The sequence below is a fragment of the Poromitra crassiceps genome (assembly GCF_964638095.1).
Source record: "Poromitra crassiceps genome assembly, chromosome: 4".
Classification (NCBI taxonomy): Eukaryota; Metazoa; Chordata; class Actinopteri; order Beryciformes; family Melamphaidae; genus Poromitra; species Poromitra crassiceps.
Window position 1 is genome coordinate 47,426,744 of NC_139626.1, and position 13,103 is coordinate 47,439,846.

The following is a 13,103-nucleotide window of genomic DNA, read 5'->3' on the forward strand; positions in this document are numbered from 1 at the left end:
AACGTATAGAGGCTATTCATACAGTTCATAGTGTAAACAGACTAGTGAAATAGATGCAGTTTGCCCTAATTGTCTCTGTCTGAACGCAGTTTGGCAGCTCACACTTTTGTCACTTTTTTCATCCAAAGGAGGCGCAGACATTTGATCTGCACATTATTGGATAAGAGGAGGAGGGAAGTTACGTTATGAAACACACAGCCTGGTTGGATAAGAAGAGGAGGGAAGTTAAGCTATGAAATGCACAGCCTTACAGTTGATTAGATAAGAGGAGGAGGGAAGTTACGTTATGAAACACACAGCCTGATTGGATAAGAGGAGTGGAGTTACCTTACAGGTGCAGTAGGCAGTTTTAAACAACAAGATCAATGGAATGTTAGAACCCAAATCACCCTTGTATATGTGCTGTGATTGGCTATTACTATTATGTTCTACATAACCTGGATTATTATTATTTTTTGTCAGACTTAACTAAAATGATAATGAAATAATATTGCCTACTGCAACATTAAAGTAAAACCCACTGCTGACCAGTTTATAAGAGACAATAATAGGCTAGTGGGAATAATGTGGTTAATGTCCTTATAACTCAATTTGAGCTTATAACTGGACATTAAAATAAATTAATGGTTAAGATGGGTATTTTCCCCACTTCCTCACCGAACACACCCATGGCCAAACCCGATGAACTGAACACAGTCCTCTGCTCTTTTTTAGGGAACTTTCACTTCCTGTAGTTCAGTAGTGCCTGCAGTGCAGACCGTTTCACACGCAGGTAGCGCAGCTGCAGTGTGTGTATAGTCCTCACTGATAATTCAAAGTTTCTACTTTTACAATCAACTGTCAGCATGTCGAGGCAATTACGAGACGAGAGGTGAGTGTGTTCAGCGGACACTGGAAATATTGAAGTACAGTGTATATGATTTATCATGTGATCTGTATAGTCTATTATGTTTTATGTCATGTACTGTCTGTAAACTGTGGTAATTGTCTTGTTTTTAATTGTTTGTATTGTATTGTGTGTCATATTGTGTCAGTGTGTGCTGTTGTATGTAACATTCTGTGTTGTTTTTAATTGGTTGTACCACTACCACTCTATCGTTTTTAATATCTTCCTGCCCAGGGATCGCAGATGGAAATTGGCTATAGGTTGTTGTGCATGGCCCCTGTTTAAAGTGTACTGGAGGGACTCAATATAATGTGTTATAATGACCTTATTGTACTGGTACACTGGTATCACTGTAATATTCCTATAGGATATTAAATATTCATATTCATATTCATATTCATTTCAGTAAGTTAAATGGATTAGGCCAGCCATTCCCAACCTGTGAGCCGGGGGCCCACTGGTGGGCTGCGAAGCTATTGCAAGTGGGCTGCCAGATTACGTTGTGATCGTTGTGATTTTTTCATCATCATCATTATGTATGATAATGCATTTCTCCATTGTTGAATAATACTGTTATTTCATTTCTAATCAATCATTTGTTAATGAGCCTATTGCAGAGAGCCCCTCACTTTTCAGATTGCTGTGTGGTGCTGATGGACAGCTCGTTTTATCGTTAAAATAAAAAGTGCTCTGAGAACACATTTGGCCTCTGCACTGTTTATGCTCAGATGTGGGCTGCAAACATTTCTTCGCTGATTTTCAAGTGGGCCATGGGTCAGAAAAGGTTGTGAACCGCTGTATAGCTATTAGGACAAAGTACTGTATAGCTCAGCCAGCTGCACCCAAACTGGAACAGGGTAATGAAAGTGAAAGTAGGCTAGACTTTGGTTATCTGGGTGCAGCTGCAGGCAGGGGGGCTCTTATTTGTAATCTTCATGTTTGCAACATTTCACACTAGCCTACTGCAGATTATGTTAGAAATACATCTCAAAATATGCAAAGAAAATAGAGAGAATTGAACAAGTAATTGACAACATACAGATCTACTGTATGTTGTCAACAGACATCACTTGTTTAAAATAATTAATATGTTGGACACACTTACTAGCATAATTATCTGCAAATTAACCAGAAATATATTGTGGCCCCTCAACATATGTTTTGAATGAATGAATGACTCATTTACATGTACACATTTGTATATTTTTTAACACATATCTAAAAGTAGGACAGCTATTGTGTGTGCCTGCGAGTGTGTGTGTGTGTGTGTGTGTGTGTGTGTGTGTGTGCGTGCGTGTGTGTGTGTGTGTGTGTGTGTATGTGTGTGTGTGTGTGTGTGCGTGCGTGCTTGCGTGCGTGCGTGCGTGCGTGCGTGCGTGTGTGTGTGTGTGTGTGTGTGTGTTTGTGCAGATTGTGAGATTGGGAATGTTTCTGAAATTGGCTGGCACAGATCTGACAGCCAAATGTTGTGACTTTAATCGTCTCCCACCAAAGGGAGGCCCTTATGGGGGGGTGTCTTCCCTCCGTTTGTTAGTTTGTTAGTCACACTTTGAATGAGTGAGTGAGTGATGAAGTTCCACCATTGGTCAGCTGTGTCACATGGCACACACATAGAGAGGCCTAAGTCACGCCCTCCAGCTTCAGCATGGGGCCTAAAGGATTTCGTTCCCCATTCATTGTCCCATAGAGCTTTTCGTTAGTTTTACTTGGTCAAACCAAGCGATTCAGCTATATTCAGAATCAGGAGAGACCATACTGTAGCACATTTAACTCGGACCAAAACAAAGAAACAAATTTCAGATTTTTTTTATGTTAAGTTTAGTTTTGGTTCGAGTGAAATGTTCTATGATCTCTAGTCTCGCTGGCCAGCCTCCCATCTCCTTCCGTGAGAGGAGTCTGGTGGGGCAGGTCTCCATTCTGGAATAGCGATGGGCGGCTCTTATTGGCAGTGCCCTTATAGTCCAGGCAAAGTAGCGTTTTCCGACAAACTAATTGTAAAAGAATTTTTTGCAGCTTAGATCATTTCTATGAGGTGTCCAGAACAACATACTAAAAGTCCTAAGAAATCCTAGTTGAGGAAATATGTGTAATTCTCATCAATCCAAGATGTGTGCCAATAAGGCCAGACAACAATACACCACAATGGGGCTATTTTTTTCCTTTACTCCTATCAAAATAAAACTTTATACAATGAAAGTATCCATGAAAAGTAACATTTTTTGTATTACAAGTTTCTTTAATAATGATTTTGAATATGCAAATGAGCTATACACTAATCGAATATAGGCTACCCAGGAGTAAAGGAAAAAATGAAGCCTATCACAATCAAACCTCACACAGTGAAAGTATACATGAAAAATAACTTTTTTGTTTTACAAGTTTCTTGGAAAAATCTATTTTAAATATGCAAATGAGCTCAACACTAGGCCTAATTGACTTGTCCAATAAGCCATAAAGTCACAAGTAAAACAGGGGCCAAATAACTAACACATTCATGTCTATTCAGTAAGTTAACCTATGCATAAACAAGATAAATTTGAAGTCACTTGCCACACTTACCTGGGTCACTTGCCACAAAAAGGCAATGCGATGCTACTTCAAGATGAAAAGTAGTTTTGACCTTAAGCAAAATGTGTCTACAGTAAAATGTCTAGTTAGAAAGGAGTTGGTAACTTAAAATGTTCCGATTGGGTTTCTAGCCTAACACTGCAAAGCTACTTTACAAACGGTGGAAGTCTGATGTGTGGCCCGCCTGGTCTGAAATACTTGCTTACTACAAAAAGAGAAGCAGTTTTGGTGTCTGGCAAAATTATTTAAAGAGCTGGAATGTCTGGAAAGTGTGTCTATCTGGTTTTTCATCTGTCTTCTGTGTGAGAGTGAATCGTTTAGTTGGTAAGAATGACTTCTGCCATTAGGGAGGTACGGTGGTGCAGTGGTAAGCACTATCGCCTCACAGCTCGAAGGTCGTGGGTTCGATTCCCACCTGGGGACGAGGTGAACGCTGAAGGAATGCGTGCCCGTCCGCATGTCCTCGAGTGCCCACCGCCCGGGTGGGGTCGGCAAAAGGGCCTTTCTGTGTGGAGTTTGCATGTTCTCCCCGTGCCTCCCGGGGGTTTCCTTCATATAGGAACCCCCTTCACAAAAACATGCAATATCCTGGTTGCTAATGTGGTTCCTCCTCTGGTCGTTAAGGGCGCCTGTTCAGAGGGAGGGGAACTGGTTGGAATAGCGTGAACCTCCCACGTGCTATGTCCTACCGGTGAAGCTTCCTCTGTCAGGTGAAAAGAAGCGGCTGGCTAACTGCCCATGTCTCGGAGGAAGCATGGAGCCAGTCTCGGCTCTCCGCAGATCGGCAGAGGATGGAGTAGCAACCAGGATTGAGAAATCAAGTGAGCACTAATGGGGAATAAAATGGGATAAAAAAATCGGGGGGGAAAAAGAAAAGAAAAAAAAAGAATGACTTCTGCCTGTTATCTCGTAATCTTACCAACAATACCAATTATTTGTAAATCTACCAGCCCAAAATGTAATCTCACCACGTTACTAATGACTAAGATGGCTATTCTGACTTTCTGTCATGTCATTGGGTTAGGCTTGTTCGAAAATAAAAAATAATAATTTAGAAAGCAATTGGAGGCAAGATTGTGCAATCAATTCTTAAGGTCAATATAAGTCTTTTTGTGGCAAGTGACCCAGGTAAGTGTGGCAAGTGACTTCAAATGTATCTTGTTTATGCATAGGTTAACTTACTGAATAGACATGAATGTGTTAGTTATTTGGCCCCTGTTTTACTTGTGACTTTATGGCTTATTGGACAAGTCAATTAGGCCTAGTGTTGAGCTCATTTGCATATTTAAAATAGATTTTTCCAAGAAACTTGTAAAACAAAAAAGTTCCTTTTCATGTATACTTTCACTGTGTGAGGTTTGATTGTGATAGGCTTCATTTTTTCCTTTACTCCTATGCGGGTATATTTTGGGTATATATTCGATTAGTGTATAGCTCATTTGCATATTAAAATTCATTTTCAAAGAAACTTGTAATACAAAAAATGTTACTTTTCATGGATACTTTCATTGTATAAAGTTTTATTTTGATAGGAGTAAAGGAAAAAAATAGCCCCATTGGGGTGTATTGTTGTCTGGCCTTACTGGCACACATCTTGGATTGATGAGAATTAAACATATTTCCTCAACTAGGATTTCTTAGGACTTTTAGTATGTTGTTCTGGACACCTCATAGAAATGATCTAAGCTGCAAAAAATTATTTTACAATTAGTTTGTTTTTTGGTTCCAAAATGAGTTACTTTGCCTGGACTATTAGAAAATAGTTTCCAACAATCCAACTTGCCATTTTCAGCGTGTAGCAACGAGCTAGCGTGTAGCTTTCTGCCGTTAGCTTGCTAGCTAGTTAGCGTTGTTGTTTTCACTGCAGCGGCAGGGGACTATTTACAGCGACACACAGGGAGGAGCGAGCGGAAGCCGTTTTGATTGACATGGTCGGAGCCAATGACAGAGCTTGTAATAAGCCGGGAGCGGACATCTGGCAATGGGGAGCAGCTGTAGAGCAGGGGAGGACTTATGCCAGCAGCCTGTTTCCGTGCAGCCAGACTCCTCTCACGGAAGGGAGGGGAGGCTGGCCAGCGAGACTATATGATTTCTGACCCAAGGGTGGAACTACATTGGGGGACAACATGTTTACTATTTGCTTGTTGTAGAGTAAGGAACAGAACAGACATCTTGGTGTGGATGATGATATTAAAAGTCTATTCTCCACCAGCAATTCCTAATCTTTCTAAAATGAGCCTGGCCTGCTGCGGTTCTGATCCCGCCAACGGAAGTCTGGATTCGGGAGCTGTCGGGCATTGAAGATGGATTCTTCTTCATGTTAGTCAATTAGTCAAAAACATAAACAGTGTTTCTCTTCCTCAGTGACTTTGACCAACTCCCTGATGACGTCCCTGTCAGCGCCACCATCGCCGATATCGATGTGAAGAAAGGCTTCATCGACTACTTTGTGAGTTGAAATGACCTAATAGTAGACTACAGCAAACACATAAACTCTAGAGATGCAAAATAGACAGCACTTTGGCGTGAGAGTAGGAGTTTCTCACAGAGCCGCAGCTCTGCCTATTGGTCCAGGATCGGCTAGCGGCGCAATCACTGGACAGGGGACCTGTCAATCACGCCCAAAACCGTCTATTTTACTCCAAATGCGTGAGTTGTATAAAAATAAACTACTCGTAAGTTGTCATGTAAGGTGAAATTAGCTATATAGACTGAAACTGTTTTTTTTTTAACCAGGCTGTAAACATGTTTAATCCTATTGTAAAGTCGGGCATTTTAACACGGGGGTGAACGGGAGCCAGCCTCAAGGCCATTCGAGGAACTACAGCTTTTATCACTTCATCTGTCCAAGCCCAAGCTTGCCGCCTGGTTCATACGGAAAAGAATGACAAGAATACAAAGCTGTTTCTCTCTTCCACTTTTGCACTCAGTTACTCACTCTCTCACTCTCTCTCTCTCTCTCTGTCTCTCTCTCTCTCTCTCGCTCTCTCACTCTCTCTCTCTCTCAGTTGTTTGTGATTGAGGTGAAGACCAAAGGGGGCAACAAGTATCTGATCTACAGGAGGTACCGGCAGTTCTTCAACCTCCACCAGGACCTGGAGGCCAAATACGCTCCTGTAGACCCTGAGAAACCTGCACCCACCAACTGCAACCTGCCTGCTCTCCCAGGTCAGTCTGTCCACAGCAGTGATGAAGACATCGCAACGCAAAGTACATCACGTCCAACATCACATTTCACACTGTTCAAAGAAACGTTTGTAAGAGCCCCACAGCTTGCCAGACCGCTCGTGACAGTATCTTTGACAGTATTATACTCAGATTTTGTCTGATTTCCAATTTTGTAACCCACAATGAAACAGAAACTTTCAATTAGAAAGAGTCACTGCATACAATAAAGAAGACTAAAGCTTAATTTATACTTATTATAAAGTGTGGCTCAGCACATGGTCGCAGACGAAAAAGAAAGTGTCGCTCATGGTGTTGCATTTATACTTCAGAGGACGTTCGCCTCGGTTCAACGGTCACGTGACACTCGAACGCTATAAGCATCTGCAGACAGCCAAGTAACCTCGCGTCACCAGGCTCTTCTCGGCGAGAAAGAGCCTGGCCTCCGTTCACAATTGATTTTGTCACCCTGACTGGTTCCGGCCTAGAGCCCGCCCTAGACAGGAAGTAACAGCGGATATAGCTCGTCAACTTTTACGTTAACTTGACAATTAGACACAACGTATCAGAACGGCAAACAACAAAACAAAAGATGGACGTACCGAACGAAGTTTTTGAAGAAGTTCTTGTAGAAACATTGCGGATTCACAATCTCACATATTTTAAGCCAATACAGAAGCTTTGAATCAGACAATCAATCGAGGAAAGAGACGTCAAGCTAATGGCAACAAATACGTTTTTTGGCGCACTTCCTTCCGGTGTTCATTCTGGTTCCGTGGTTTACGCCCCCATGACAAAAAGCGGGGTGAAAGGTGCCCAGACTACAGCCAAGAGAAGAGAGGGAACGAAATGCACAGTGAAACCACCTCGGAGGCAAGATGTAACGTACTTGGCTACAGCCGCATATAAACACCACACAAATTGGTCACAACGTTCTTTGTGATTTTCACGAAGTCATACATCAAGGACAGGCTGATAAAAATAGCGGGGACACGTTCATTCATTTCAATCGAGCGAAAACTAGCGGGTGGACCCCAACCAAAACAAGGAAGTCAAGCGCGTGCCGTCTATATAGCCAATCAGACTTGCGCGATACTATGACGTAGTCAGCGACACTAGACATTTCACCAGGTAGCTGCTCGTCCTCATTTCTGTCGGCGACCGTTTCAAAAGTGTCAGCAGGCGAAGCATAAATTGGGCTTAACAGTGAGCCAGGCTTCAGAGAAGCAACCCTGGTACAGTATACATTTGAATATGCTCCTCCAAAAGTCAACTTGGGACAGGACATGAATGAGGAGAGATGGTTCTAATTTGCACTGAATCAAGAGACAGTGACGTGTTTGATAAGAGCCAGTGAGGAAAAAACTTTTTTTTTAACAACATTTTTGTGACCACATTGCTACCTGTTGACTTCTGTCGCGATAATGATCGTCTCACTGCGATCCGCGATGCTTTTTGCTGCATTGCCAAAACACATCGGATCCTTTATCATACTTGAAGAAACCCTTACGTCCAACAATGAGGGCTACGTTTCTCTTTGTTTCGGTGGAAAGTTAGAGTAGGATGGAGTAAATTAGAGTAAGATATACTGTAGAGTAAATTCGAATAGGAGAGAGCAGTACTGCTGTTATTTTTAATTCCACCTTTTCTCCAGCTGTGTTGGTAGTACTGAAGCTGTTGGTGCTGAGTCCAGCTGTGTTGATAGTACTGAAGCTGATTGTGCTGAGTGATTTAATACAGAGGGAACACTTAGTGTCATTTCTGCCTTGTCACTCTGTAACCTTCACCTCAAAATGCCAGTCGCTCCCCTCCCTGCGGAGGGAGAGGAGCAGGGTTTATGATGAAATTCCTCCACGTCCCAGGGAGAAATACCTCCTTCTGAAAAAAAAAATGTTCCTTCCAAATATTCAAAAGTGAATTTGAATATGTTTTTACTTGCTCGGTGAAGTTAAATTCAATCATCAAGGATGTTGCAGTTAAACCAAAGACTAATTTCCACTGATGGCCCTCAGGGATTTGATTACAATTTAGCTCAACTTTTAATGTGAACCTCCCCCTTCTCCAAATCCAGCCCCAAGGACAGAGTGAGAGAATATTTTAGGCACATGCCTGAAGGTCTGCATAATAATGTGAAGATGAACTGAAAACGCCAGCCTGCAGCCTTGGCTCCCCAGTGAGACAGCCACCATTTGCAAAGAGTGACACCGACGTTTACAAAAAGATGAATTGCATGTAATTAAAACAAATGAACACACTTTGCAAAGGATACTGGGGATTTTAAGTCCTTGATTGACAAAACGATAACACTTTTACAACCTGCCTCTTCTATATTATTATCTAAAGTATCGAAAGCATTTTGGGGCACTCGATCTCCTCTGTCATCATGGCGATGTTTTATTTTGTCAGGTTAAATGTAAATGCGAATAATTCTGCAGTGCCAACTTGGATCAGGCCGCTTATTCCCACTCAGGCATGTGACCTCCAAGGCCAATTTAAAAACTTACATCAGCACTTCCACTATAATTCATTCAGACGGAGTAAATATAAGCCACACTGAATGACATTCAAAACAGGTACAGAAGGTGGATGGATGCATGGATGGATGATGATGGATGCATAGATGATGGATGAATGGATGGATGGATGGATGACGATGGACAGTAGGGCTGTGGCGATTCACTTATCTCCCGATTCGATACTATCACGATACTTGGGTGCCGATTCGATATATATTGCGATTATTAAGTATTGCGATTCTGCGATTATTGCGATTCGATATTACGATTTATTGCGATTTTTGTTTCTTTTTTTCTTTGCTTTTTTCAGTTTGTTTGCTTTTTTACACTAGATTAGAACATGGGAAAAGTTGAATCATACAGTAGAGACTGTATATTATATCATGAGTAGGGCTGGGCGATATAGTTAAAAACAGGGGCGGACTGGGATCATAATTCAGGCCGGGCATTAGATACCAAGCAGGCCAGGCTGATATGGGCCGACGCGCGTGAAATTTGTCTGTTTGAAGCCCAACTTGGGCCGTTTGAAGTCCAATTTTACAATGAGATGCACCCACTTTAACCCTGAAGTGTTATTACTTCAGACTAACTAATAAAGTAATAAAACCACTAGTAAACCAGTAGGCGGCGCCTGGCCTGCTGTTCAGTGAGTGGCCTGACTGCGGGCACCCAATGTTTTTTTTTATTTATTTTTTTACGATTATCGATTCTGGAATAAAAGATCGATTCAAAAAATCGTGACATTAAAAATCCCGATACTTAAGTGAATCGATTTTTTCCCCCACCCCTAATGGCCAGACAGATGACTGATGCCAGAGGGAAAACAATTATGAAGGTCAAGACTTTGAGAGATGAAGAGATTCAAAACAAAGACGAGTACAGATTCCATGGCCATATTCACATGGCATATACATCAACAAATCAATTGACCTGTCGTGGTCGATATCAGCTGATAGACATTCTACAGTAGATAGGTTATTTGTGATCAGCTGATCGCTGTTTCAACTGCCCATGCAGTCACACGCGTAGGCCTACATTTGTTATGTTAACGTTTCAGTTAATGTTTTCAGGACTCTTGGAAGAGTATAGCTAAAATAGATCCTAATAAAAAACCCAAACAAGGAATCCTAAAGACATATACCTTTCACAGTTAGACAAAAAGGTTATTATATTCAGCCATTTTCATATTTCAGGTTTGAGGTATATAACTTTTCACTTCTATTAAAAATAATGAATGTCTGAATATAGATCTAATCACTTTAACAGACCAATTACAGTTTAAAAATGTTACATTAACCAATGCTGGAGATCCATTTGGACTCATTAATGTCACTACTATATACTCTCTGAAAAGGTGCAGCACAGAGTGTGTTAAGGGTGCTTTGGGCCCTTAAAGGAACACTCCGCCCATTTTCAACCAGCTTTGTATCATTAGAACATCAGTAGTATATCAGAAAACTGTAAACGGTTTTGAAGTCTGTCATTTAATTTGACAGTTATTGAGTGTTAAAGTGTGGACCAGTGACATCACTGGTCCACACTAACTCAAATTAATAACTCTTAACTCAAATCAACTCTCAAACTGTAAACGGTTTTGAAGTCATTCATCTAGTTTGACAGTTATTGAGAGTTGATTTGAGTTAATGAGTTATTAATTTGAGTTAGTGTGGACCATTGATGTCACTGGTCCACACTTTAACACTCAATAACTGTCAAATTAAATGACAGACTTCAAAACAGTTTACAGTTTTCTGATATACTACTGATGTTCTAATGATACAAAGCTGGTTGAAGATGGGCGGAGTGTTCCTTTAACTATATGATTTTTACCACTTATCTCAGACTCCATATATTTTACAGAAGTGTATTAGATTGTGTAAAAATGTGCAATAGGATGTGAATATTGCAATGCTTTCAGATGGTTGCATTCTTTAGATCAGTGTTTTTCAACTGGCGGGTCGGGACCCAAAAGTGGGTCACGGGGTCATTTTGATTGAGTCGTGGATGTGTGCTTGAGAGAAAAAAAGTTCTTCTACTCATTGAGGATGCTGCCGTCTGCAGTCAACATGACTGTCTCTCAGAGGCTGTAGTGGGCTCATTTTTAAAGCCAGAGTGAAGATACTCGTACCATATCAAACTAGAAGACCTAAGGCAGGGATATACTCAACTTGCTTTGCCCGGGGGCCACTTTCGTGAAATGATAGAAGGCCAGGGGCCAGTTAATAAATAAACAATATACATTTTTCTGAAGCGGATTGTAGGTTTTTGGGGTGCTAGCCGGAGTTTAGTGTGACAATGTTGTGCACACCGGATAGTTAGTTTGATTAGGTTAGTTAGGTTAAGTAGGCTACAAGCGCCTGGGTAGCGAGCAGACGGCAGTATTTGACAATTTAGCAGCTACATCATAGATTATTGAAAGATATTCCATATTCCAGACTGAAATGCTATAACAGAAGTGGAGTATTGGCCAGAATGACATGAACATTTGGACACTCATTCAGTGGGCCCCCGCGGGCCTCATGTGGCCCGCGGGCCGCACGTTGGTTATCACTGACCTGACCTAAGGCATCCATTGGTACCAACATGCCATGCTAGCTTGTTGCAAAGGGGGCTAAATGACGCTACAAAATTAGGCTAAATTCAGAAAATTGGGTCGCGACTTGATGACCAAAGAAAAATGTGGGTCGTAAGGCTAGACCAGTTGAGAACCACTGCTTTAGATATTTCAAGGTAGATAGACAGGAATGGGGATGACATGCGACAAAGGTGCAGGCAAGGTTTAAACCAAGGACTTCATTGTTATATTGTGTGTGTACTAGCTAACTGAGCCCAATAGTCCTAGCATTTTTTTTTTTTTTTACATTTTTACACAAATATAGGTTTAACTGCCTTTTATTAGAGAATGCACAATAATGAACAGAAATGATTTGTAGAAAATGAAGTTTTGTGGACGTTTCGTGGCGGTGGCAGCAGCATTGTGTGGGGACGAGTTGTAAGATGATAGATAAGGAGTTTAGTGATGGAGGCTTTAAGGAGAAACTAAATCCACAGTGTGCTGATAGAAGAGGTGATACAGAGAGAGAAAATGACAGAGAAACAGAAAGAGAGAGAAACCAGACGTGCAATCAACAGAGTGTGTGACCATCTAATAAGCTAAGGAAAGAAGGAAGGACCGAGGAAGAAAAGTCATTGGCCGACGGAAGTGAACTGTCGTGAAAGTGCTTTTTTTTTTAGGAAGTTCTTGGACTGGCCACAATGAAATAGAAACTTTAGATTAGAAAGAGTCACCGTATACAATAAAGAGGCCGAAGGTCTTTGTGCATTGTGTAATGCGCTACACGGGAATTTGTATTGGTGGCATTGGTGCAGAGATCCTGTATATTTACTACTTACATAGTAAAACAGCACTGTACTTACTGATGGAGAAAACCAGGGGGACCATGAGAAACATGTTAGCCTGATGAAGCAAAAAAAAAAGAAGGTAAACTGAGACCGAGTCTTGCTGTTCTCCCATGTTCACCATGGTTCTCCTCATGTTTTAGTGACAGCAGAGCACCGTGTCAAAAGGACCAGATGTGGAAGCACACCTGCTCTGCGTTACAGCACGTACTGATACTGATCCATGTGAGAGATGATACAGGGACAGGAAGACAGTGTGACAGATAGACCAGGCATGCCCTCTGCATAATGATACTGATCCATGTTACATGTTACAGCTGGGACAGGAAGACAGTGTGACAGATAGACCAGGCATGTCCTCTGCATAATACACTCAGCACTCAGTCAGTGGCTCCTCTGCAGTAGCTATAGGCTATACTGTATGTGTGTTTGTCCCACTCTCCTTATCTGTGGCTCCAGCGTTAGTCTGCAGCTTATTGTTTTCCCATAAGTCTGTCTGTCTGAAGGCTGCCGTCAATGTCCATATTGATTAGAGGAGGCTGGAAAACTCCTCCGCCCCCAATAAAGCT

The 13,103-nt window shown here is 41.6% G+C and overlaps 1 protein-coding gene across 1 annotated transcript in view; it reads left to right on the forward strand.

The window, feature by feature from the left end:
- Positions 1-733: 733 nt before the first annotated feature.
- ncf4 (neutrophil cytosolic factor 4) overlaps positions 734-13,103 on the forward strand; it is a 56,163-nt gene continuing 43,793 nt past the window's right edge. Inside the window, exons 1-3 of the mRNA XM_083634932.1 lie at positions 734-871; positions 5,819-5,903; positions 6,463-6,622. Of these exons, the coding sequence (XP_083491058.1) occupies positions 846-871; positions 5,819-5,903; positions 6,463-6,622 (271 nt within the window). The 5' untranslated portion in view covers positions 734-845. The remainder of the gene's footprint in view (positions 872-5,818; positions 5,904-6,462; positions 6,623-13,103) is intronic.